At 44.1% G+C, this 27,485-nt stretch overlaps 1 protein-coding gene across 2 annotated transcripts in view; it reads left to right on the forward strand.

Moving 5' to 3' along the window:
• The window catches only part of shisa6 (shisa family member 6), a 404,397-nt gene that overhangs the window by 345,808 nt on the left and 31,104 nt on the right, over window positions 1-27,485 (forward strand). The window contains exons 4-5 of one of the 2 annotated variants that reach the window (XM_033044070.1): window positions 2,718-2,843; window positions 24,961-25,023. In XM_033044070.1, coding sequence (XP_032899961.1) covers window positions 2,718-2,843; window positions 24,961-25,023 — 189 coding nt within the window. The remainder of the gene's footprint in view (window positions 1-2,717; window positions 2,844-24,960; window positions 25,024-27,485) is intronic. The other variant, XM_033044071.1, reaches the window with a different exon arrangement.

Consider the following 27,485-nt stretch of genomic DNA (forward strand, 5'->3'; position numbering starts at 1 on the left):
AGGAACTTAAACATTTGGAAAATCGAAGGTAGACAGAAATGCTGGAGAAACTCAGCGGGTGAGGCAGCATCGATGGAGCGAAGGAAATAGTTTCGGGTCTGATAGTTTCGGGTCAACGTTTCGGGTCTGAAGAAGGGTTTCGACCCGAAACGTTGCCTATTTCCTTTGCTCCATCAATGCTGCCTCACCCGCTGAGTTTCCCAAAATAAAAATTGAAGTCATTAAAAAATATAAAAACACTTTGAATTAATTAAGTCATTAAAATAAACATAATTAAAGGAATTTTAGATTCGCTTATACTTTTACTAAACAATTTCATTTGATAGTCTAATCTAAATCAAGTTTAAAATGCAGATTTTCCAATGGATGTACTCATGAGGCTTGTATTCCATCACCCGACTTCATCTAGAATTGAATGTTGCAGGTGGGAAATTGCCAGTGGGATGCAGGTCTAATTTGGTACGTATGTTCATGTGGGAGGTCCATCCTTGCTGAGCCTAGCAGAAAATAATTGTTCCTATTCTAGAGAGGAGCTGCTGAAATTCCCAGTAGGTTCCAGCCAGTGCATTCTGTGAGTGAAAGATGGAGCCACATGGCATATGCTGCTAGTGAAAAGCAACATGCTGAACATATATGTAGACACAATGAACTGCAGATGCTGGTTTACCAAAAAAAAAGACACTAAGTGCTGGAGTAACTCAGCAAGTCGGGCAGCATCTCTGGAGAACACGGATAGGCAACATTTTGGGTCAGGACCCTGTTTCAGCTGAATATGTGATGAGGATGCAAGGAGGCTGTTTATTGGCATATCGCAGTTTCCCTCGGCAACATTGGTGTGGTTTATGTAGAACATCTACCAGTTGAGCTCTTCCATTGACAACATCTCAAGTGTATATTTCTACTTGTTCTAGAGGGCACAGGAAGAATGGGCTCAGCCTGGAGCCAGGTTCAAACATCCTTGCAAGAAGCCATCCTGCACATGGTGGCATTGGAGAACACGGAAAGGGATTAAAACACCAGGTCATTTCAAGTTGAGGGGTAGGACAATCCTTCTCTTACACCTTGCCTCAATTTTCATTAACTCCAACAAACGCATCTGCACAAACACTGAACATCATACTTCGTAATGTGGTCTCTCTTTGAAGCCATGACTGGTGGCAAGCTTTCTAACACTTTTATCTTTGTGTCATTGTAGGCTTGGACTCCAGTCTTTGAACACCAATGGGCTGGACTGTGGCAGCAGCACACGTCACCATGGTTAGCCAGCACATGCACAGCCACACACAGCTAGGACGAGGCACTTAGTGAGCTTGGTGGCACTTGTTGAGGTGGAAGTGGGAAGGGCAAGATGAACATGGTAGAAGGACTAGAATCTCTTCATCAGGTGCTACCATGCTTAACCTCAGCCATTCCACGATCTTTCTCACAAGCAGCAGTGTGCGAAACACAACAGTACTGCCTTTACACTATTCAGTGTGTGCGGAGCCCTTTGCTGATGCATGTTGGCAGTCTATTAATTGGTAGCCTGCCAGAAAAAGATCATGTAGGTGCAGGTTTTAATTTCCATGACATGCTTACATCATAAGTTGAGTGCAAATGATAAAGAATTTGCTCTCTACCAAACTGAGGTTAGTGGACATTGGAACAAAAGGTGTGATGGTGCAGCTAGAGATAATATTTCATAATTTTATATTGTGAATAAAAAATCAAACATGAAAAAGCCAGTCCAAAGCATCTTCCTCTTTAAGGATTGCTTCGTCCATACAGCTTCCCTTGTGTTGCTTCACAATGGGCAAGGCAACAAGAGCTTCAGCCCGTTAGGAAATGTCTCCACAACTTCAACTAATTATTCGGGAGATGAGTATCTGTAACTTAAATATAACTACATTTGTAGTAGGCATCCAAAGAACCCAGAGAGTTGGTATCCGACAGAAAATATTGTGTGAATGTAAGAAATAGGACTCCAACCCTTCTCAAACATTAAATAAAGTTGATTCGAAAATTCAACCTCGTCTCCTGGCATCATTGCTGACGCGGATATATAACACTCTTAGAGCTCTGGTCTTGAATATTACAACCTGTTAGATGCCAAAAATGTGGGCAGCATTACGGCAGTGGTCAAATGGAAATTCATTATGTCAGTCGGAGGCATTGACTGAACACGTGTATCTGATGCTGGGAGGCAAGAGGATTCAACAATGATAGGAAGGTTGTAATTATGTTCAGAGTGAAACGTGCTAACATATACATTACTTCAGTTTGGTATTTTCCGTGATAATTTACAAATTGATGATTTTTTTTTGGCCACAAAAATATGCAAATATAACATGGTGCCATCAGCGCATATAAATCACAACCTGCTTCGTTAAATTATAAATATGCAACAAATCTGAAAGTAGGGCAACTGCTTTGTGATCTAGCTCTCAAGCTGATTAATGATGGGCCCAGCAAGTGTTCCCAAAGGAAACATAAATCAACTGCTTAGTAATCCTGTAAAAGCAAATGGAAAATCAGCAAGGCTGGTAGATTCACATTTAAAGCTGATTCACCTCTCAGTGTCAAATGACATTATTTGGTAAGGGAACGGAAATAAGTGTGTCCAAATGACGGATTTTCAAACCAAAGGTTCGATTCTCACACAAGGTCCATTTTCTGCTGATATGTGCCAGTCTTCCGTGACGGGCAGAATTGACTCCACTCCTTTTCCTCTTTTCTAGACTGTTTCCGAGATCCTTTCCAATATTCCAAACCAACAAGCCATAAGGAAAAAATTGCATATCTGGACTGGGAGGCCAAAAACGATCAGAGGTTTCCCCAAAGATACAGAGAACTTGGAACCCTTGGTATGTTACATTTCTCAACTCCCATGACCTCACCTCCACCTTCTTTCCTCACTTCCTCACCTCCCCCCAGCCCCCCCACCCCCCATCCCACCCCCCATCCCACCCCCCTCTGAAAACAATGTTCAGAATGCAAAAGGGTGCTAATGGTTTCTTTCCCCTTCAGCAATATACAGACTCAAATTCTACAACATTATGAGCACATCTGAATAATTCCATGAAATAAAATTCGACAGCATTCTGATGGTCAAATTCAAACATATCTCCTGCATGCATTGAATGATTAAAAAGTGGGTGTGTTTAAAGTATTCAACAAAAGTCCTTTTCTACTGTACTTCAACGTAAATTTCAGGCATATGTTCTTATGCAATCGGTCTATAGTTTAATACTTCAGGCAGAAATCGTACAGATCTGTTAAAAATACATTAATTTGGCTGTAAGTATGAAAATATCAGAAACATGCAGAATGTTAGATAATATTGGCGGAAAGAGAAGGGGGGGGGTAATAAATGACTTTTAGGAGAAGGGACAGTGGAGAAGGGGTGGATAGAACAAAGAGGATGTGCCTGATAGGGTGAGACTAAATGGACAGATGGGCACATGTAAAGTAGCAGTGAAAGATTTTATGTTTCTGCACCTGTGCAATGTGTTGTTAACAGTGAGTCTTTAGAACAGGTGCTACAACATAAACGGTACTAATAGACAAGGAAAATGGAGTCAACGATGACAGGCAGAAATGGCCACTTCTCATTCAGACAAGAAGAAAGAACAAATGATTTAAGTTGGGCAAGAAGGTAGACAAAAATGCTGGAGAAACTCAGCGGGTGAGGTAGCACCTGTGGAGCGAAGGAATGGGTGATGTTTCGGGGATTGGGGGGGGGGGGGAAGAAGAAAGGAAGAGGCTGAGACAGTGGGCTGTGGGAGAGCTGGGAATGGGAGGGGAAAGAGGAAGAAAGCAGGGATTACCTGAAATTGGAGAAGTCAATGTTCATACCGCTGGGGTGTAAACTACCCAAGCGAAATCTGAGGTGCTGCTCCTCCAATTTACGGTGGGACTCACTCTGGCCATGGAGGAGGCCCAGGACAGAAAGGTTGGATTCGGAATGGGAGGGGGAGTTGAAGTGCATGGCCACCGGGAGATCAGGTTGGTTAAGGCGGACCGAGCGGAGGTGTTGGGCGAAGCGATCGCCAAGCCTACGCTTGGTCTCACCGATGTAGAGCAGCTGACACCTAGAGCAGCGGATGCAATAGGTGAGGTTGGAGGAGGTGCAGGTGAACCTCTGCCTTGGGTCCTTGGATGGCGTCAAGGGGGGAGATAAAGCGACAAGTGTAGCATTTCCTGCGGTTGCGAGGGAAAGTGCCAGGGGAGGGGGTGGTTTGTGTGGGAAGGGACGAATTGACCAGGGAGTTACGGAAGGAGCGGCCTCTGCGGAAAGCCGACAGTGGAGGAGATGGGAAGATGTGGCCAGTGGTGGGATCACGTTGGAGGTGACGAAAATGTCAGAGGATTATATGTTGTATGTGACGGCTGGTAGGGTGGAAGGTGAGGAGAATGGGGACTCTGCCCTTGTTACGAGTAGGGGGATGGGGAGTGAGAACAGAGTTACGGGGTATAGAAGAGACCCTGGTGAAAGGCTCATCTATAATCGAAGAGGGGAACCCCCGTTCCCTAAAGAATGAGGACATCTCTGATGCCCTGGTTTGGAACACCTCATCCTGGTACTCTGGCATAGACAGAGGAATTGGGAGTAACATAAATGTCCAACTTATTTAAGTTGGACTGCTTGATATTGATTCCAGAAGGCTACAATGTGTTCAGGTGAGATACTGTTCCTCAAGTTTCCAATGGACTTTGTTGCGAGCAATGCAGGAGGCCACAGATAGAATGGTCAGGGTGGACGTTGGATGAAAAATTAACATGGAACGCAACCAGTTGGCCAGGGTCACTCCTGCACAAAATGATTCCCAATCTGGATTTGTTTCCTCAGACGTGGACGAGGCCATCTTGTAGACACCAAATACAGTACATTAGATTAGAAAAATATGTTGAGGGAGTCCAGAACCAGGCGCCCCAGTTTAAGAATAAGGGGCAAGTCATTTAGAACGGAGATGAGGAAAATCTTTTTCACACAGAGAGCTGTGAGTCTGTGGAATTCTCTGCCTCAGAGGGCGGTGGAGGCTTGCTCTCTGGATACTTTCAAGAGAGAGCTAGATAGAGCTCTTAAAGATCACAGTCAGGGGATGTGGGGAGAAGGCAGGAACGGAGTACTGATTGTGGATGATCAGCCATGATCACATTGAATGGCGGTGCTGGCTCAAAGGGCCAAATGGCCTACTCCTGCATCTGTTCTCTAGTGTCTATTGTCTATTGTTTCACTATGACTCTATAACTGGTTTTGTTGAGGTCCTTGGACAAAACGGATGCAACAGAAGTTTCGACACTTGCAGTTCGACTAGCACCCATAAATCTGACTTTCCCAGTTTTGTTGACAGCAGGAAAGCTTGGTTCATAGCCCTCTTTAACACACTGACAGAGCTTATTGCTGCAGGCATGTACTGTTTCAGAGAAGCATCGCCCAGCCCTGATATATCTCTTGTTAGAGGGAGCACTAAGTATGAGACTTTTGTGTCAGTTCTTACACTCTGGTGGCTCAATGTCATAACAAAGGCACAAATAGCATGATAGTCCTACACAAACCAAGTGCCCAATGCTCTGAGCCTCGCCAGTGTAAAGATTGGAAGTAAATGCCACATCTACTGAACTTCTTTCTGACGTCTCTCGAAGGCTGTCTGAAAGCCGAGAGAAAGCATCAATTCTTTCAAACTGCAGACTTGCTGTGTGTGCTCCCTGATCAGCGTTTTCACCCAGGTCCTTCTGAGCAGAAATGAGATACAACTTTGACCTTTGCATCCCAATTCCCTTGACCGAACAGCAGCCTGCTACCAGCTGCCTCTATGTGTGAAAGACTGCTCCTGTGCTGTCTGCAATACACGTCTCATCTCGTGCCAGTGGGTGTAAGGAGCAGAGAACCTTGTACCTCTCTTCCCTCTCGCAGAGTGCTCCTCATCCATGAGAAAAAGACCGGGTGATTTTGTTTGTTGTGATTGTGCGGTTACATTTGAAAAGAAGGGGATGAGGCATGTAACAGGGCAGCTTAAAAACCCAGACAAATTCACCTGCAAGCTGCTTGGTGTGTGAGTGTGTGCGTACGTGTGTGTGTGTGTGTGTATATGTAGGTAGGAACTGCAGATGTTGGTTTACACCGAAGATAGACAGAAAATGCTGGAGTAACTCAGCGGGACAGGCAGCATTTCTGGAGAGAAGGAATGGGTGACATTTCAGGTCGAGATCCTTCTTAAGATGGTCCCGTCTTGAAATGCTACCCATTCGTTCTCTCCAGAGATGATGAGGTACTCCAGAATTCTGTGTCTATCTTCATGTGCGCCTGTGTGTGTATATGTGTGTGTGTATATGTCTCAGTGTATGTGTGCGTGTGTGTGTGTGTTTCTGTATGTGTCTGTACGCATGTGTCTCTAGGTGCATTTGTATCTGTCCATGTGTGTGTCCATATACGTGTGTATCTCTGTGAGTGTCTGTACACATGTGTCTGTGCATGTGTATGTGTCCGTGTGTGTACGTGTACATGTGTATTTCTGCAAGTGTCTGTATGCATGTGTCTGTGTGCATGTGTGTATATTCTTATGTCCATGTGCCTGGGTATGGGTGTGCGTGTGGGCATGGGCGTGTGAGCGTGCGTGTGTGTGTCTGTGTGTGTATCTGCTGTAAACATGCTTCGCCTGTAGTAAGCAGACACAGAATATTCACCAGGACACCTTATCAGGTTAAGTTGTGGGATTGCTTTGCGGCTATTTCCAGATCTATGGGGGTTCACTCTTAAATATGATTTCATTGGTCACCTGCTGCTTGGGATTCACTTCCTGTAAGACATTTTTTCACATTGATCGTGCTAAACATGAAGCATGAGGTGTACAACTTCCCCTGCAAAATATCCCCTGGAAACATTTCAATTCACAGCAGCGCCCTAACCTAGTAGACAAGTGGCTTCAAACGATTGGAAGGTATGTTTGCCTTGAGAGGTACATTCTATTGACCAGGCATTGTTGACACAATAAGTAAACCTGTACATGCTCAAATTGAGCTAACATATCCACATGGGGCCAAGATATACCAGATATACCAGCATGAAGTGATATGGTTAATCACACAGCTCAGGTTTAGGAGAGAATGAATTTCTATGTCTCTCTCATTTGCTTCAGTGGTCTGGACATGCACCTGCAATGAATTATAATTCAGGGCACCTAACTGCAGCTTTATTGTCCTTCTGCTACCAGAAGTGCCTTGGATAGAATGAACCTGGTGAGGACTTAACACAGCTCATGATCATTGCAAATACATTGCCCACAGTAAACATTTATTGGCACTTCATTGAGTCCCACCAAGAGAGATAGAAGCACTGCCCTGGGAAAAGGGAAAGGGGAAGACAGTTTTGCATACTGGAATAAAAATGTTCAAGTTCAAGTTCAAGTGAGTTTATTGTCATGTGTCCCTGCATAGGACAATGAAATTCTTGCTTTGCTTAAGCACACAGAAAAATAGTAAGGCATTTACTACAGTACAGATAAATGTGCCCATATACCATGATATAAATATATACACACATGAATAAATAAACTGCAAATAAAGTGCAAATAACAGAAAGTGGTTGTTAATAATAATCAGAGTTTTGTCCGAGTCAGGTTTAATAGCCTGATGACTGTGGGGAAGTAGCTATTCCTGAACCTGGTTGTTGCAGTCTTCAGGCTCCTGTACCTTCTACCTGAAGGTAGCAGGGAGATGAGTGTGTGGCCAGGATGGTGTGGGTCTTTGATGATACTGCCAGCCTTTTTGAGGCAGCGACTGCGATAAATCCCCCTGAAATTCACAGAATTAGAAGTGATTGTATATCTGTATGGTGCTGCCATTTGTTTAGTTTAGATTAGTTTAGAGATACAGCGCGGAAACAGGCCCTTCAACCCACCGAGTCCGCACCGACCAGCGATCACCCCGCACACTAACACTAGCCTATACACATTAAGGACAAATTTACATTTGCACCAAGCCAATTGACCTACTAACCTGAAGGTACACAAAAAAGTTGGAGAAACTCAGCGGGTGCAGCAGCATCTATGGAGCTAAGGAAATAGGCAACGTTTCGGGCCGAAACCCTTCGGGTTTCGGCCCGAAACGTTGCCTATCTCCTTCGCTCCATAGATGCTGCTGCACCCGCTGAGTTTCTCCAGCTTTTTTTTGTACCTTCGATTTTCCAGCATCTGCAGTTCCTTCTTAAACCTACTAACCTGTACGTCTTTGGAGTGTGGGAGGAAACCTCGGAGAAAAATCTCGGAGAAAACCCACGCAGGTCACAGGGAGACTGTACAAACCTCGTACAGACAAGCACCCGTGGTCGGGATAGAACCAGAGTCTCTGCCGCTGTAAGGCAGTAGCTCTCCCGCTGTGCCACAATGCCGCCATTGTTGTAAAGTGACGTTGATGGAACCTTAGGGAAAGTTGTCTCAACAAACACAGCTTGTAGAGAACCTTGATAGACACAAAATGCCGGAGTAAACTCAGTGGGACAGGCAGCATCTCTGGAGAGAAGGAATGGCTGAAGTTTTGGGTCAAGACCCTTCTTCAGACTAGAGTCAGGGGAAAGGGAAATGAGAAATGTAGACGGTGATGTAGAGAGATATAGAACAAACGAATAAAAGATATGCAAAAAAAAACGATGATAAAGGAAACAGGCCATTGTTAGCTGTGTGCTAGGTGAGAATGAGAAGCTGGTACAACTTGGGTGGGATAATAATAATAATAATGGATGGGATTTATATAGCGCCTTTCTAATACTCAAGGCGCTTTACATCGCATTATTCATTCACTCCTCAGTCACACTCGGTGGTGGTAAGCTACTTCTGTAGCCACAGCTGCCCTGGGGCAGACTGACGGAAGCGTGGCTGCCAATCTGCGCCTACGGCCCCTCCGACCACCACCAATCACTCACACACATTCACACACATTCACACACAGGCAAAGGTGGGTGAAGTGTCTTGCCCAAGGACACAACGACAGTATGCACTCCAAGCGGGATTCGAACCGGCTACCTTCCGGTTGTCAGCCGAACACTTAGCCCATTGTGCCATCTGTCGTCCCGCGCCATCTGTCGTCCCGGATAGGGATGGAGAGAGAGGGAATGCAGGGATTACTTGAAGTTAGAGAAATCAATATCATATACCACGGGGCTGGAAGCTGCCCAAGCGAAAAATGGGATGTTGTTTCTCCAATTTCCATTAAGCCTCACTCTGACAATGGAGGAGACCTAGGACAGTGTGGGAATGGGAAGGAGAATTAAAGTGTTTGGCAACCGACAGGCTTCATCGCTTAAATCACTTATGCATGCCATGATAGTCACACTCACCCACAGCAGCTAGATTGGGAATTAGTCCCATGCTGTTTACTTTGGGAATGTCACCTTACAGTGAGGATCTGTCTCGTAATTGGCACTAAAGATATCTATGGTTAAAGGTTGCACTGCTCGTTAATGAATTAGAGAACCAGGCTCTAGCACGACGGGACATTGCTCTAGGGAACCATTCAGAAGCACAATGGGACAGTGCGTTAGTGCCCACCAACAGCAGAGTGCACAGTGGGACAGTGCATTAGAGAGTTAGCCGAGAGCATGTTGCACAATGGGACAATGAATTAGAAAACTGCCCCACAGTGAAGTGCACAGAGAGACAGTGAATTAGAGTTTGCCTATTGAAGAGTGCACAGTGAACTGGTGAATTTGAGTCTGCCCATTGCGGAGTGCACAGTGGGATGGGGAATTAAAGTCTGCCTATTATAGAGAGTGCAGTACGACTGCGGGTTAGAGTGTGAATGCTGCAGAGTGCTGCACATTAGGCTCCAGACCCACATTCCCAAACCCGGGATCTGGACACACACTTGCCCATTCCCCAGGCCACACACCAACTCCACTCCAGACCAACCAGAGTGGAGGAGACGCAATGATCAAGAATGATCCTAGAAATGATTGGGTTAACATATAATGAGTGTTTTACAGAAGGTTGAGACTTAACAAATAGTGAAAGGACTTGATAGGGTGGATGTGGAGGATCTTTCCACTAGTGGGAGAGTCTAGGACCAGAAGCCATAGCCTCAGAATAAAAGGACATTCCTTTAGAAAGGAGATGAGGAGGAATTTCTCTAGTCAGAGGGTGGTGAATCTATGGAAGTCATTGCCACAGAAGATAGTGGAGGCCAAGTCAATGGATATTTTTAAGCCAGCAATTCTTAGATTCTTGATTATAATGGGAGTCAGGGGTAATGACAGGTGATTGTGGTTGAGAGGGAAAGTTAGATCAGGCATGATTGAATGGCAGAGTAGACCATAGACTGAATAGCCTAATCCTGCTCCTATAACATATGAACAATCAGGATGGTTCTATACACTGTTGTGTTCAAAAAGGAACGACCCAAGTAGTCGTTTCAGGTGCGACAAAGGTTCAACTGTATCTCCTCCAACCTCATCTACTGCATCCGCTGCTCTAGATGTCAGCTGATTTACATCGGGGAGACTAAGCGTAGGTTGGGCGATCGTTTCGCCGAACACCTCCGCTCAGTCCGCAATAACCTACCTGAACTCCCGGTGGCTCAGCACTTCAACTCCCCCTCCCATTCCCAATCCGACCTCTCTGTCCTGGGTCTCCTCCATTGCCAGAGTGAGCAACAGCGGAAATTGGAGGAACAGCACCTCATATTCCGTCTGGGGACCTTGCGTCCGGATGGCATTAACATTGAATTCTCCCAATTTTGCTAGCCCTTGCTGTCTCCTCCCCTTCCTTAACCCTCTAGCTGTCTCCTCCCACCCTCCCATCCGCCCGCCCTCGGGCTCCTCCTCCTCCTCCCCTTTTCCTTCCTTCTCCCCCCCCCACCCCTCCATCAGTCTGAAGAAGGGTTTCAGCCCGAAACGTCGCCTATTTCCTTCGCTCCATAGATGCTGCTGCACCCGCTGAGTTTCCACAGCAATTTTGTGTACCCCTGGTTCTATACACTCCCATGTTATGGACAGGTTGCATTTGTAGTAAATCATCCATATAGTGATTTCCCGTAACGCGAGGCCTCAACAAAATGGACAACATTCTTTGCTTCTTTATCATTGTGCATTTGTTTAGTTTTTTCTTCACACCTGAACTCGGTGGAGGGTGAATTTTTATTTTGTATCTCAAATTTTTGGTAGCGTTTTGTGAATTCCATAAGGGTGAATGTCATTCCTGGTGCTGCCGTGACATGGGTGTGCGTGCACTGTATTGAGAAACCGAAAATCATGCATTGACAACGAAGCAGTGAAAGGAACGGTCCGCCTCGCAAACTATACACCCATCCGCCCCCTTCAGCTGCCCCCTGCTCCTTCCCCGACTTCAGAACCAACACAACATCGGGAAAGCAGATCATCCTCCAACCCTGGAGACAGCCTTGTGCCCCAGTCCCACTTAGGAAACCTGAACGGAAACCTCTGGAGACTTTGCGCCCCACCCAAGGTTTCCCTGCAGTTCCCGGAGGTTTTTGTCAGTCTCCCTACCTGCTTCCACTACCTGCAACCTCCGGCAACCACCTGCAACCTCCGGGAACCGCACGGATACCTTGGGTGGGGCGCAAAGTCTCCAGAGGTTTCCGTTCAGGTTTCCTAAGTGGGACAGGGGCATTAGAGTAGAGGCATATTGGCACATAGCAATAACTGAGAATAAATGAAGGCCTGCAGTACAGTGCACAGTGGGACCATGTGCTCAGATTCTAATCTGTATTGCTGTCAAATGATAGGATGCAACGTTTTGAGAAGCTTACCACTGAGTTTCTTGGTGAAGGGTGGGATCAGAAGAACAACATTCATATTAAACTCCCATGATGGTATTTCTTCACAACGCCAGAAATCCGCGTTCAATCCTGACCTCGGGTGCTGTCTGTGTGGAGTTTGCATGTTCTCCTATGACCGCGTGGGTTTCCTCTGGGTGCTCCCTTATTCTCCCACATCCAAAATCCATGCGGATTTGTAGATTAATTGGCTGTGAATTACCCCTGGTGTATAGGGAGTGGATGAAAAAGTGGAGTAACAGAGAATTTGTGTGACGGGTCAGACAGCATCTCTGGATGAAAGGAATAGGTGACATTTCGGGTCGACCAAAAACAGCACCTATTCCTTTTCTCCAGAGATGTTGCCTGACCCACTGAGTTACTCCGGCTTTTTGTGTCCATCTGAAGTTGAAACCAGCGTCTGCACATTGAATTAGTAGGGATGGTTGGTCTCGGTGGGCCAAAGGGCTTGTTTCCATGCTGTGTAAACTAACGTAAACTAAATTAAAACACATTATCCTGCTTCTGATCATCACGAATTATTCTCCAATTCACTGCAGATCAGAGATTCAGGCGACAATGAACAGTTTCCATTTGGTTAGGAGAATTCCTGCATGTCAATGAAGTTCAAATATTTAGTGTAGAAAAAATTAAGAATATAAATGAGATTTATATATGCGGGATCATGAATGTTTTTGAACCATTTATAATTTGAAATTATAAAACAATTGGATTGCCTCAACATCTGAATTTACAGACGGACCTCTAGGGAGAGTTCGGATCATTTTCAGTCTGATAATGTGACTAAATATTCCTTTGTTAATGATTTTTATCCCTCAGCCAAAGTCAGGAATAAGGTGAAAGGATTTAATTAAACAAAAGTCTACAATGCTCCTCCCTGCCGGCTGGGTTATTAATCAAAACACTGCAGTTAATTCCAATAAAGGCCATATTTTTAGGGGGGATATACAAATTATTTAATCTTTACATTGTACACTCTATATATTATTGTCTTCATTGCTGCGTGGTAGCTCTATACATCAATATTGAGTTGTTGATTAAAAGAGGAACCGAAGAACTCGGCACATCATACGTCATCTGTCAAGGCAATCGAACAGACAACGTCTCAGTACGGGAGATATAGGCAAAATGTTGGAGCAACTCTGCGGGTCAGGCAGCAACTCTGGAGAAAAGGGCCAGGTGGCATTTTTGGGTTGGAATCCTTCTCATGAGACTCTTTTCCAAGACCAGAATGGATAGTAGACAGAAAATGGTGAGGGGAGAGGGTAAGCCAGGAGCTGATAGTTGATGGGTAGATCAAGTTAAGGAGGGGGTCTTTGGCAGGTGAGGGAGAGAAAGGTGGAGATTGGTTGAAAGGCTGATGAGTGCAGAAACAAAGGACTGCAGATGGTGGAATCTGATAAGTAAAGAAGTTGAGGCTCGAATGTGGTTGAGAACGATGGTGGTAGTGAGTAGTGGACTAGAGGGGGGTGGAAGTGGGGGGGGGGGGGGGGTGGGGGGTGATGAGCAGAGGGAGGATGTGAAGGAGAGGAAAGGAACTAAGTGATAGACAAAGCTCTATGATCTTTGGTGATAGAGAAGCAAGATCATGGGGCGAATGAAAAGAAAGGTTTGTGTGACAGCACCTGGGTACATCAGAAGGAGAGAGATGGGAGGATCTGGGGGTTTACCTGAAACTGGTGAATTCAATATTCATGCCTTTTTGGGTAGTAGTCTTCCCAAGTGGAATACGAGGTGCTGGTCTTCCAGTTCTCATGTGGCCTCACACTGCCAATGGAGGAGTCAGACAAGAAGATGTGACTTTCTCTACCATTCTCTCCTCCACTTGACTAATCTGCCAATTTACGCCTCCTTACCTGGATCCACCTCTCACCTGCTCTCGTCCTACCCATTCCCCTCAGCCTTTTCTACCAGCTATCTCCCTCTACTCCAGTCTTGAACAAGGGGTCCCAAACCGGGTATCCCATTGCTTTTTTCCCCATGCCAGACCCGATGAGTTGCTCCAGCAGTTTGTTTTTTTTTGCTTCTACGGTCTCTTGTGTCTCCAGCCTTTTAAGTAAGTTGTATCTCTACAGGGAAGCAATAATGAATGTGTACTATCAACTTGAAACAGATTTGCAAACACATTGATCCCTTAGCTCAGCATGACACGAGCTGTAAAATGCTTGTGGCTCTGCAATGTTTACACAATAGATCTGTACCAGACAGTGGTTGATGGTTTACCCATAATCAGTCAGTTTAATGCTCACTACTGCATAACAATTCTCAGATTCCTGCTTCAACCATGCCAGGCATTCAGCAATGGTAGACAAAAAATGCTGGAGAAACTCAGCGGGTGAGGCAGCATCTAGGCAGGAATTCCTTCTCTCCGTAGATGCTGCCTTGCCCGCTGAGTTTCTCCAGCATTTCTGGTCTACCTTTGATTCTTCCAGCATCTGCAGTTCTTCCTTAAACAAGCATTCAGCAAAGACTGGCAGCAGAGACTGTTCCATTATTATGGCTTCCCCACCGCATACTGACCACTGCTCCTCCTCTAATTCATGCACCACTCCACAATCCCCAGGCATAAACACAAAGGTCAGAGAGAGACCACCATCATAAACTGCCAACTTCTCCACGGTTTGCACAAATATACTTTTTAGGCAATGGCTTGGATTTATGAAATGGGTCTTGGGAAAATGATTATCCAAATCAGCCATGATCATATTGAATGGCAGTGCAGGCTCGAAGGGCCGAATGGCCTACTCCTGCACCTATTTTCTATGTTTCTATGTGCTAATGATGAGTGGTACCCAGGTACAGCTCTGCATGTTAGCAGCCAACTGCATGAACAAGAAACCTGTGCAAGCACGTTTTCGCTTGCAATCCGAAAAGACAAAGGAATAACAACTAAAAAGAGCTCAACTCTCTGAAGCACCGGTTATAATTATCTTATTTAAATGATGGAACAAAATTCATAAGCAAAGGAAGGAATTTTTGCAATATGAAACATGACGCACGCCAATCAAGACTCCTCGGAATAATAAACCTCCCACGAGACATCTACAGAAACCTAATATAGAACTGATTTTTTTTAAAAATGCAGGCATGTGACCACTGAAATTGAAAAAAAGATACTGGAGATGCTCATCAAACCAGGCAGCATCTGGAGAGAGAGAAAGAGAGTTCATGTTTCAAAACATTGTGGTTGAATGGATGCAGCCAGACCTGTCAATATCCATAGTGGAATCATCTATTCCTTCCACATCGTTCTCATTCATCATTCCAAACCGGCATATGTTCAATTTCTTGTGCTCCTGCCCAATTACCTCATGAGAGCAATAAATGACGTAGAATTAACAGAGTGACTTTTATCAAATAACAATGCATGCAATTAATATTTCTTCATTTGCACAATGATGTTGTCGCCTTGTGTCACATGACTTGTATGACGTCATTCATCTTGTGTATTAGTTTTAAGTGAATGACGTAGAACACAGAACATAGTACAATGATAAAGAATAGAACAGGAATAGGACCCTCAGCCGATAATGTTTGTGCCAAACATGATGCCAATTTAACTAATTTATCCGCCTGCTCTTGATCCATGCCTCTCCATTCCTGAATATCCATGCGCATATCTAAATGTCTCTTACATCACTATCATATCTGAGCCAACCACCACCCCCTGGCAGTGTATTCCATGCCTATACTTCCCGCTGTGTTCATCACCTTTAAATGTTGCCCCTTTCACCTTAAAGCTATGTTACCCAGTCTTTGACATTTCCACTCTGGGGAACTGGTTCTGACAGCCTATCTTATCTGTTCCTCTCATCATTTTATATACTGGTATGAAGTCTCCCCTCCAGCCTCTGACACGCCAGAGAAAACAATCCAAGTCTACCTAGTGTCTTCTTTTAGCCGATGCCTCTAATCCATGCAGTTTCCTGGTAAAAAGTTGTCTGCACCCTCTCCAATGACTCTACACCCTTTTGTAATGGGGTGACCACAACTATATGCATACTCCAAATCCGCCCTAATCAATGCCCTATAAAGCTGCATCATGAATTTCTGACTCCGATACACAATTCCCCGACAAATGATGGCAAGCATACCACACAACTTCTCATTCTACCTGCCTGTGTTGCCACTTTCAGGGAGGAATGGATTTAGACACTCTGTACAATAATGCTGTTCAGGTTCTTGCCATTAACTGTATATTTTCTCCTTCAAATAGACCTCACCTTACACTTGCTCTGATTAAACGTCATCTGCCATTTCTCTGCCCATTTTTATAGCTGATCTATACTACTGGATAGCTTGACAGCCTTCCTCACTGTCGCCAACTCCAACAAACTTGATGTCATCTGCAAACTTACTAACTGACCCATCGACATTTATGTCTAATTAATTTGTATATATCCCACCTCCAGTTTAAATTCCATTTGGAATATTTTGGAGGATCAAGAACAATCAACAGAGGTCACAGCACAGATCCCTGCGGAACTTGACTGGCCAGCCTGAATAATACCCTCCATCTCAACCCTCTTGTCTTCCATCAGTGCGCCAGTTCTGAATCCATACAACCAAGTCACTGTGAATCCCATGCTTCTTAATCTTCTGGATCAGCCTATCATGAGGAACTTTATCAATTGCTTTACTAAAATCTACGCTGGCAATAACCACCTCCTTATCCTTATCGATCACCTTTGTCACCTCCTCAAAAAACAAAAACCTTGATTGTCAGGTATAAACCCATGCTGGTTGTCCCTAATAGCCCATTCACTTCCAAATGGGAGTAAATTCTATCCCAAATAATCCCCGCCAATAGCTTCATTATTCATTAATCATTACTACTGATATGAGGCTGCAATTCCCCAGATTCCCTCAGCTTTCCCCTTTTTTTAAACAAAGGAACAACATTGGCTTCTCTCCAGTCCTCCAGGACCTTGTCTCGTGCCCTTTGCCCTCCTGCCCTCTTCTCTTGCCCCTCCCAATGACCTGGGATAGATCTCATCAAAGTACTATCGTATCGTATTAAGCATGGAGATTTATCTACCTTGATGCCCTTCAAATGCACTTACACCACCCCCTTCTTGATTCCAAATTGCCCTTGCATATTAGTATTCTCCACACTTATGAAAGGAGTAAGTGCTTGGCCACAAAGTTTATAATCGGCTCTTTTGATATTGGAATAATTTAAATCAGAAAGGCTGTGCATACTCGTTTCATATTCATTTATGACAAACACAGCATTGATTCACTTGTGCTCAATTGCTTGTTTGATTGTGGAGATGACCCACTTGCTTGAACCACTGCAGTGCATGGAGTAAATGTATTCTAACAATGTTATTGACTGCATTTGGACTCGGTAATAATGTAGGAAAAGTTAGATACTTCAAAGTGGGCAAGGTTCTGCCTTACAGGGGCACTTGCAGTTACTGGCCTTTCTATCCATTTCCTGCCTTATTTTACATTGAGAAGGAACAGCAGGCTGCATTTCCGGCTTGTTGCTTCTAGCAGGACCAAGGGAGCTCTGTTAAGTCAAGTCAAGTCATTTTTATTTATATAGCACATTTAAAAAACAACTCTCGTTGGCCAAAGTGCTTTACATTGGTTAACAGGCTACCAGTTGCACTCGAAACTTTTCAACAGCAACAAAAAACCTTGGTCTGATTTTTTCAACATCTGTTGCCATTGCCTTGACTGCCATCCAAACGTCAAGGCAGGTAGGCTTTGCCGCTGTGGTTTAATGAACAATGTGAGCAGAAGGACAATGGTTGCACACAATATTTCACATGATAGCCTCCAGGGGATGGTAGCTGGCTTTGAACCAACATAAACCAGCCCGTGTTTGATGATGAACATCAGCAAATGGACCTCTTCCCATTTAGCATTGAGGCGAGCATCATGCCAAAAGCATCTGTTAAAATTAACAATTAGATTTCTACACAGAGGCACCATCTAGATATTAAACACCTAGTACAAAACCTGCTTTAGGAATTTGTTCATTCACAACTTCATACATTTTTAAACAAAATTTATATTTTGTGATGCTAAAGTTTTTTTAATCAGACTTATGCCCCTGTCCCACATAGGAAACCTGAATGGAAACCTCTGGAGACTTTGTGCCCCAACCCAAGGTTTCCGTGCGGTTCCCGGAGGTTTTTGTCAGTCTCCCTAATGGTCGAAAGTGGTTTCCGCTTCTTCTATGTTCTGGCGATTATTACAAAAAATTCAAAAACGGCTGCGACTAAAAATAGGTTGCCGTTTTAAAAATCGGTAATTTTTTAGTCGAAGCCGGTTGCGATGCTAGTTGAAGGTGGTTGCCGGAGGTTGCAGGTGGTTGCCAGAGGTTTCAGGTAGTGGAAGGTAAGAAATTCTCCCTTGAATATAATATTCAAAGGAACGCAGTGTTAAAACACAATTACATTTACTGAGGAATGTGAATCGATGTATTGATGACACCTTGTATAACTACCTGTTAACTACTGGCTGTTAATGTGCTAACAGTGGTAGTTAACAAATCGTTTTCGTCTGAGTTGAATAAAGTGAGAAACAGCTCGAATCTTTCTGCAGTACTCATTAAGCCCGAGCTGGAAATTTAAAACTAGGGGAACACTGTACCCCTGCGTACCCCCCCCCCCCCCCCCCCAATTCCATCACTGTTTGGAGGAGGTGCAGCTGAACCTCTGCCACACCTGGAAAGACTGCTTGGGTCCTTGAATGGAGTCAAGGGAGGAGGTAAAGCAACAAGTGTAGCATTTCCTGCGGTTGCAAGGGGAAGTGCCCGGAGAGGGGGTGGTTCAGGTGGGAAGGGACAAATTGACCAGGGAGTTATGGAGGGAGCGGTCTCTGCAATAAGCAGGCGGGGGGGGGGGGGGGAGATGGGAAGATGTGGCAAGTGGTGGGATCACATTGGAGGTGGCAAAAATGTCTGAGGATTATTTGTTGTATGTGACGGTTGGTGAGGGTGGAAGCTGAGGACAAGGGGGACTCTGCCCTTGTTACGAGTGGGGGGATGGGGAGTGAGAGCAGAGTCACGGGGTATAGAAGAGACCCTGATGAGAGCCTCATCTATAGTAGAAGAGGGGAACCCCCTTTCCCTGAAGATTGAGGACATCTCCGAGGCCCTGGTGTGGAACACCTCATCCTGGGTGCAGATGCGGCGTAGACGGAGGAATTCGGAATAGGGGATGGAGTCCTTACAGGAAGCAGGGTGGGAAAAAGTGTAGTCCAGATAGCCATGGGAGTCAGGGTCTTTGTTGGAATCCTTTTAGATAAAAATCTGGAAAAAATACGCAAATCCGATGCTTTTTCCACCACACCTGATGGCAATCGAAGAGATACCACTATCATTACCTCAGTTTATGTTAAAAAATATATATTTATGTAAAAAATATTTATATTTTAAATTAGCAAATGGCATCAGATTGAGAAAGGTAGATGAGCTCACTATCCATGCATCAGCTGTTAATGAGGATAATCTATTCTGCAAAGTTATTGTAAAAGCTTTCCTTTAATTTTACTGTACCCCTCATTTGATTAATCACACATATTAAAGTATCATAATGTCTTAATTCTGTCCGAATGCCTCATGCGGGCAAAAGTTAAATAATATAAGAAACCTGTTTTACCGTAGAAAGTGACTAAGCACAAGCAACCTTGAATTTAGACATGACTTTGGCCAGAATTGTTAGATAAAAGTCACTTAATATGCAAGTGAGTGATGGAACCTGAGGGGACTTTAGTTTAGTTTAATTTAGTTAGTTTAGTTTAGAGATACAGCGCGGAAACAGGTCCTTCGGCTTACAAAGTCCGCGCCGACCAGCGATCCAACACACTAAAGGGCCTGTCCCACTTTCACGACCTAATTCACGACCTCTGCCGAGTTTGCCCTTGACTCATACTCGCAGCATGGTCGTCACAAGGTCGTAGGTATGTCGTAGCAGGCCGTGATGCTAGTCGTGGGTACTCATGGCATCAAGTAGGTCGGGGCGTTTTTCTAGCATGATGAAAAATGTCCACAAGTAAAAAAGATCGTGAATTAGGTCGTGAAAGTGGGACAGACCCTTAACGCTATCCCACACACACTAAGGACAATTTACAATTATACCAGGCCAATTAACCTACAAACCTGTACATGTTTGTAGTGTGGGAGGAAACCGGAGATCCCGGAGCAAACCCACGCAGGTCACGGGGAGAATGTACAAACTCCGCGCAAACAGCACCTGTAGTCGGGATCGAACATGGGTCACTGGAGCTGTAAGGCAGCATTTCTACCGCTGCGCCACCGTACTGAGTTGATGAGAATGTTGGAAGAATAATATAGGATTTATAGACAAATGGGTGTTGATGGCCAGCACAGATTTAATGGGCCGAACCTCGGCATCCCATGCTCCATGCCTGCATGAGTGGCTTCCTCCAACTCTGTGTCCTCACACATGCTTGCAACTTCTCTGTGTCTGTCTATGCACCATTATTAGGGCATTGACGGCTGATATTTTAATGTTGCCTTCCTGTCCCAGGCAATTCTGAGCCAACACCTGAAAGTACTTTTGCTCAAAAAGTTATCATTAGATTGTCAATTAATAGAATATTTAAAAATAAATTGTGTTTATCATTGTTTTATAACATTGAGGTCTTCTCCTCAAGATTGTTTCCTTCTTCTTCTACTCTCTCTCATCCTTTCCTCACAACCCCACCTCCCTTCTGTCTTTCACCTCCCTCTCATTTCTCCTCAATTCCCCATATCTCTCCATTTTTTTCGCTCCCACCTTTTTCTTACATTCTCTGAAGCACCACTCTTCACATCTCCCTCTCTCCTCTGCTCTTCCTCTCTTTTTGTTCCCCCTGCCCTTCTCCCTCTCCCCGCCCCTCCCCTCAGCCTTTCACAACATCTTCCCCTCATCTTCTCTCTGTTTCCCTCTCCCTCTCCTGTTCATCAGAATCACATATCAAAGCATTGGAGCTCAACACCCTGCTCTTGCCATTGGACATCAAAGCAGCACACGTGGTTCCTCACTCCTGTTCACTGTGGCCACTGGGGGCCCTAGTCCAACAGTGTAATGGCATGTAGATGATCATATATTGTATTGGTGGTGGTGGTGGGCTGTGTGGACACACAGCCTGGTGGGCAAGGGACCATTGTCCAACAGTCTGAATGGGGAGCATCTCGTGGTCCAGAATGTGGGGTAACAGACAAGTGAATAACCAGTCCAGTGAAAGGTATTGAAGGTATTATCCAACAACCGTTTAAATTTTCCTCTATCTAGTCCTCACAATTAAACATAAAATAATGTACATATTAATTAGTTATCAAGACATTGATTGCATGTCTTCACTCTAGTTAACACAAAAGCTTATGAATGAATGCTTGTGCAATTACTCGTTCAGTGACTTGAAATATTATTGACTCACCAATTATACTTGCGCTGATTTTCTCATTTCATGCAAAGACATTTCAAAACTCCTCCATATGTGCACATTCTATGAGCTAAACCGAGCAATATTTACAGTAAGCTTTTATATCATTGACTTTTGTTAAATCTCCAACGTGTGAACTGATATTAAAATTCACAAATATAGTAATAATTCCCTTCAAATTGGTTTATTTCAGGGGAAAATAGCTATTTGCAATATTTAAAAAAGCAGCATTTATCTTGTCCCAGAATCTCCACTAATTCATTCAAAGCTCAGCTTCACTATTCATCTGCCAAGTAAACTCTCCAATTCCATGAACAATTCCTGGGAAGAAGAGTGTCGCTATTATTCTCATACTTAGGGTTGGCAGAGTCATGCAGCGGATAGAGTTGCTGCCTCACAATTCGAGAGACCCAGGTTCAATCCCAATGTTGGTTGCTATCTGTGTGGAGTTTGCACGTTCTCCCTGTGACCATGTGGGCTTTCTCCGAGTGCTCTGGTTTCCTCCCACATCCCAAAGATGTGCGGATTTGTAGGTTAATTGGCCTACGTAACTTGCCCCTCGTGTGTAGGGAGTGGGTGAGAAAATGGCCTGACGTTGAATTAGCGTGAAAGGGTGATCGATGGTCAGCTTGGACTCAGTTGGCTGAAGGGCCTGTTACCATGCTGTAATGCCAAACTCTAAACCAACTCTTAGTGCACCCCTTATGTGAGTGTCCTTAGTGAAGCTAGCGTTGAGCTTATTATCAAGGCCCAGGGCAGATCAGTCTTATCAATTTTTCATCAAAATCCCTGCTTTGATAGCCAATGGCCAAGCTTAGCAGCTGTAAAAAGAATTTGAATGTGTTTGAATATCAGTCACAAACATTCATAAAAAATAAAAACATTAAAAATAGACCTTTTTAATTCTTAAAAATGGTTTGAAAGATATTTAAAAAAATAAAACATTTAAAATCAATTAAATTCACTAGAAACAGGAACTGCAGATGTTAGTTTACAAAAGAAGAAGTAGAGTGTTGGCATAGCTCAGGCAGCATCTCAGGAGAACAATTAGATACACACATTATATTTATTTTTATAGAAATGAATTATCCTACATTTACTCTTCACCCTTGTAGTCAATCTTCTTTATTCGGTTGAATGAATTCTTAGTTCCTGTCCTGGATCTAACTGAAATGCATCATGAACACTGGAATATCAGAAGTTCACTCCTATTGAATGGAGAATCTTACATATGAAGCCAAATCAGAAAATCAGTTCACATCTGTAACCATCTTCTTTTGTGCAGAGGTATATGCTCACAACTTTGTATAGGACCGCCAGCATTTCTGGGAAAGATTGAAGACATAGCATTTTTGCATTCTTAAAAGTGTCCAAAAGCACTCAGCAGTCAGTGAATTACTTCAGAAGTGATATTGCTTGTTATATAATGGAAAACAACAGTGTAAGCATATTATCCGAAGCATTGTTCCTTTAACAGCCAAGAAATTAGTGAACAACTAGCCCACTTCCTTAACTTGAGTTGAAGAACAAATGCTATCAGATCACTTGCCAAGCAACTCTCCTGTTCCACAAAACAAGTTCAGAGGAAGAAGAGACTGGCCATTATTCTCGTCAATTGGACATCATCATTTGTGAACATTGGCAATCATCTCCTATCACTTTTACATTGATATTTTGTGGATTCCATACACTCCTGGCTGAATTAATTTAATCGCCATTACACCTGTAATCACTCCAGCTGCAATAAACTGCAAGGTCTAAAGGTTGTTAACCTTGCCCCGGATCTAATCACTTTGCTGCGTGGGTTTTTCTTTTATGGACGATCTCTTATGCACCTGGAAAGAAGATTGGCTTAGTATTAGGAAGAACCAGGATGTTCCAACAGTGCTGAGATAGGAATCTCAATTTACTGATATCTTGCTGACAAATGAACAAAACTGGTAATGTCAAACATGTAAGAGAAGAGCAGAGATGGGGACGTGTAAAGCACAGCGGTATATTGTCTGAATGATCTGATGTAGCCTTGTCTTCTGTATAATTTTACAGAGAAAATTTAAAATGAGGAATGAAAGTCGATGATTGTAACTTCATAACAGTTGCATTTGTTGAGTAAATTTGAAATTTTCATGTTGTATCTTAGACTTAGACTTAGATCCTTTATTTGTCATTCAGACCTTTCGGTCTGAACGAAATGTCGTTGCCTGCAGCCATACATGTAATAATAAACAACAAAACACACAATAAACACAAATTAACATCCACCACAGTGAGTTCACCAGGCACCTCCTCACTGTGATGGAGGCAAAAATCTTAGGGTTACTGTCTCTTCCCTTCTCATTCTCCCTCTGCACTGAGGCGATATGTTGTTACCCCACCGGGCGATGGTAAGTCAGTCCCGCGGCTCACCGAGCTCCGCGAACGGGCCGGTTCAAGCACCGCGGCCCGGGGTGGTCGAAGCTGCTGCCCTCCAGTCCAGCGGACGCAGCTGTTGCCGCGGGAGCTCCGGAAAACAGGCACCAGCCTGTGACCTGCGAGCTCCCGACTATGTCGTCCACTGGCTCGCGGCCGAGCCCCGGATCCAGGTTGCTGCCGCCAGAACAACGCCTCAGCTACCGGAGCACCGCCTCAGCCCCGTGCCGGGCCGCCCTCACCGGAGCGCCATCCCAGCCTCGAGTCGTGCCGCTGCCACTGGAGCGTCGTCTCAGCCCTGCACCGGGCCGCCCTCACCGGAGCGCCGTCTCAGCCCCATGCCGGGCCGCCCTCACCGGAGCGCCGTCTCAGCCCCGAGTCGTGCCGCTGACACTGGAGCTCCCGAACGCCGCCACAGCTCGAAGGCGGCCAGCCTCGCGTTGGTGAGTCCTGGCTGGCTCTGCCTCCGGAGCCTCGAGGTCGGTCGCAGGTTGGAGGCCGCCAGCACCGCCATTAGGCTTCAGCGCAGGCAGAGGCAGAGAAGGGAGGATACGACAGAAAGAGTCGCATACCCCCGAACGGAGAGACAGAAAACCATGTTTCAGCATTAGGAAATTTGCAGATGACACAAAGCTGGACGGCAGTGTGAACTGTGAGGAGGATGCTATGAGAATGGAGCGTGACTTGGACAGGTTGGGGGAGTGGGCAGATGCATGGCAGATGAAGTTTAATGCGGATAAATGTGAGGTTATCCACTTTGGTAGCAAAAACAGGAAGGCAGATTATTATCTAAATGGCGTCAAGTTGGGAAAAGGGGAAGTACAACGGGATCTGGAGGGTCCTTGATCATCTGTCTATGAAAGTAAGCATGCAGGTACAGCAGGCAGTGAAGAAAGCGAATGGCATGTTGGTATGATCGCATTGAATGGCGGTGCTGACTCGAAAGGCCGAATGACCTACTCTTGCACCTATTGTCTATTGTCTGTTGTCAGATGCTGGTCTTCCCACTTCTGTAACCAGTCAAGGGACTTCAAACACAAATTGTCTACAGCGTTATCAGCCATTCCATCTGAATAAACACCTACTGGACTTCCCACAAAGCAGCCTCGTAGCGGCCATATTCCAAGATTCGCCAGAGAGTAAAATCGCTCATTTTTTACTTAATTTTGCACTCATTTACACATATCACAACATTAATACGACCATCAACAAATTGTTAACTCTGTTGACTACATTCAGTTATGACATTTAGTACCTTCAAAAGCACAGTATATTTTCTGTAAAAATCTGCACATTTTAAACAATGAATATGTTTGTTGGGGGGGGAATAAGTTGCCAGAATTTATTTTTGCTTTACCTCTTTTTTTCTTTAATCCTCAGGTAACCATCACCATAATTACAATCACTTGGGATTGATCAGTCCCACTCAGACCCCCACCAATGGTAAGTGCAAAGTATTTAGCGTGCTGAAGGCTAGGGCTTTTCCTCATTCCTTGTTCTTTGTGGCAGGTGGGGAGATGTTGATGTATTGGTGTCTGGGGACTGAGTGGACCCATGGACTAATCAACTCATCTCATATTATAATTAAAACAATGGCTAAGCATTGATAATATAGTGAGCTATATATGAGCTAAATAGTCTCGTTTTTCCAACTCTGCTACTTCAGCCTATCCTTGTGCTCGAATGGGATAAGTATCATCGGCATTAAATGAAGAATGAGCTGCAACATCCTCCTCACCAGGTCCCAATTTATTTTACAGCCAAATCATTGCATTTTGAAGTCAAATTATTATTGCAGGAAATTGCAGGAAAACTTAGCAACCCATTTGTACATAGCAAGTATGGAGAACAAGAGTGAAACTAATACAAAGACAGCCACATTAAGGTAGAAGAATGATGTCTCTAAATTGCCTGTCTTAAATTACCAGGAAGTGCATTGCACTGTTGATACTTGGTGATTTTTTTTTCTGGTGGAATATTTACAGCTTCCTGCATTGATGGATTTGTGTCCTTACCAAGCCACGCATTTCTAATGTTCTTGATGAAGTCTAACTTTCATTCAAAAATAATAATTGGAGTCTGATTCAGCATCTCATGATGTTCAGTGTAATGTTAAATAATCAGTTTTAGAGATCACTTCACACTTGAGCTTTTATTTTTTATGCTTATGCAGCAAATTTCTGTACAGGTTGATGTATCGTCTCTATTTTTATTGAGGTATTACTCTCAAATTGTTTATTTGATCTTCCCAGTATAAACACTTGGTGTGAACCGTAGTTAAAAAAGGAGAAAAGTATTGAACTATGGTATGGAGATCAAATTCAATGCTAAGATTCATAGATTCATTGAGTTACACAGATCAGAAACAGGCCTTTCAGCCCAAATCACCCATGTCGGCAAGATACCTATCTACGCTAATCCTATTTACCTGTATTTGGCCCATGTCCATCTAAACATTTTCTATTAGTACCCATCCAAATGTCTCTAAAATGGTGTACCTCTACCTCCCTCTAGCAATGTGTTCCATATACAGATCTCTGTGTGAAAATGTACCGCAGATTCCTTTTACAACTTTCTCCTTTCACTAGAAAACTTGTCATTCTAGTTTTAGACTACTCTACTTTGGGTAAGATACTGTGACTGTCTACCATATCTATTCCCTTCATAATTATATAAACCTGTGTAAATTTACCCCTCAGCCTTCTTTGCTCCAAGCTAAATAACTCCAGACTATCCAATCTCTCCTCGTAACTCAAGCCCTCCTTTGGGGAACTTTTTCTGCACCCTCTCCAGCACAATCAAATCCATTCCCCAGCACTGCAACCAGAACTGCATGCAATATTCTTAGTGCTGCCTAACCAATGTTTTGTGTGACTGTAACATTACATTCCAACTCCTATACGCAATACCTCGGCTGATGAAGGCAAGTATATCACACACCTTATTCACCACTCTGTCTGCAGGTGTAGCCACTTTCGGGGAACTATTTAGTTGCAGCCCAAGATCTTATTATTCAGTAAGACATCGCAGGGTCAGAGCATTTGTGACTATTATTCAAATCAATCTAGCAGTATCAGCAGGACTTATGTGTATATGTTTCCAAGGTCATTATATGTGTATATTTATAATTAAAATTAATAAGGAATTATTGCTTCAGGGTAGGCACAAGAAATAGCTTATACATACAAATAATCTATCTTTTTGGTATGTTGGCCTTCATCAGATGGTATTGAGTTCAGAAGATGGGACGTTATGTTATAGTTGTACACGGCATTGGTGAAACCACAATTGGAGTGTTGTATTCAGATTTGGCAATCCTGCTATAGGAATTATGTCATTAAGCGAGAAAGAGTTCAGAGAAGATTTACGAGGATGTTGCCAGTACGAGGGCCTGAGCTATATAGGGAGAAACTGGGCAAGATTGGACTTTATTCCTTGGAGCGCAGGAGGCTAAGGGGTCATTTTATAGAGGCGTATAAATAATTGATAAGATGAAGGCACACTCTTTTACCCAAGGTAGGGGAATCAAACATAGAAATGTAGAAACATAGAAAATAGGTGCAGGAGTAGGCCATTTGGCCCTTCGAGCCTGCACCGCCATTCGATATGATCATGGCTGATCATCCAACTCAGTATCCCATACCTGCCTTCTCTCCATACCCCCTGATCCCTTTAGCCACAAGTGCCACATCCAACTCCCTCTTAAATATAGCCAATGAACTGGCCTCAACTACCTTATGTGGCAGAGAATTCCACAGATTCACCACTCTCTGTGTAAAAAATGATTTTCTCATCTCGGTCCTAAAATACTTCCCTCATCCTTAAACTGTGACCCCTTGTTCTGGACTTCCCCAACATCAGGAATAATCTTCCTGCATCTAGCCTGTCCAACCCCTTAAGACACC

Source organism: Amblyraja radiata, chromosome 26 (assembly GCF_010909765.2).
Source record: "Amblyraja radiata isolate CabotCenter1 chromosome 26, sAmbRad1.1.pri, whole genome shotgun sequence".
Classification (NCBI taxonomy): domain Eukaryota; kingdom Metazoa; phylum Chordata; class Chondrichthyes; order Rajiformes; family Rajidae; genus Amblyraja; species Amblyraja radiata.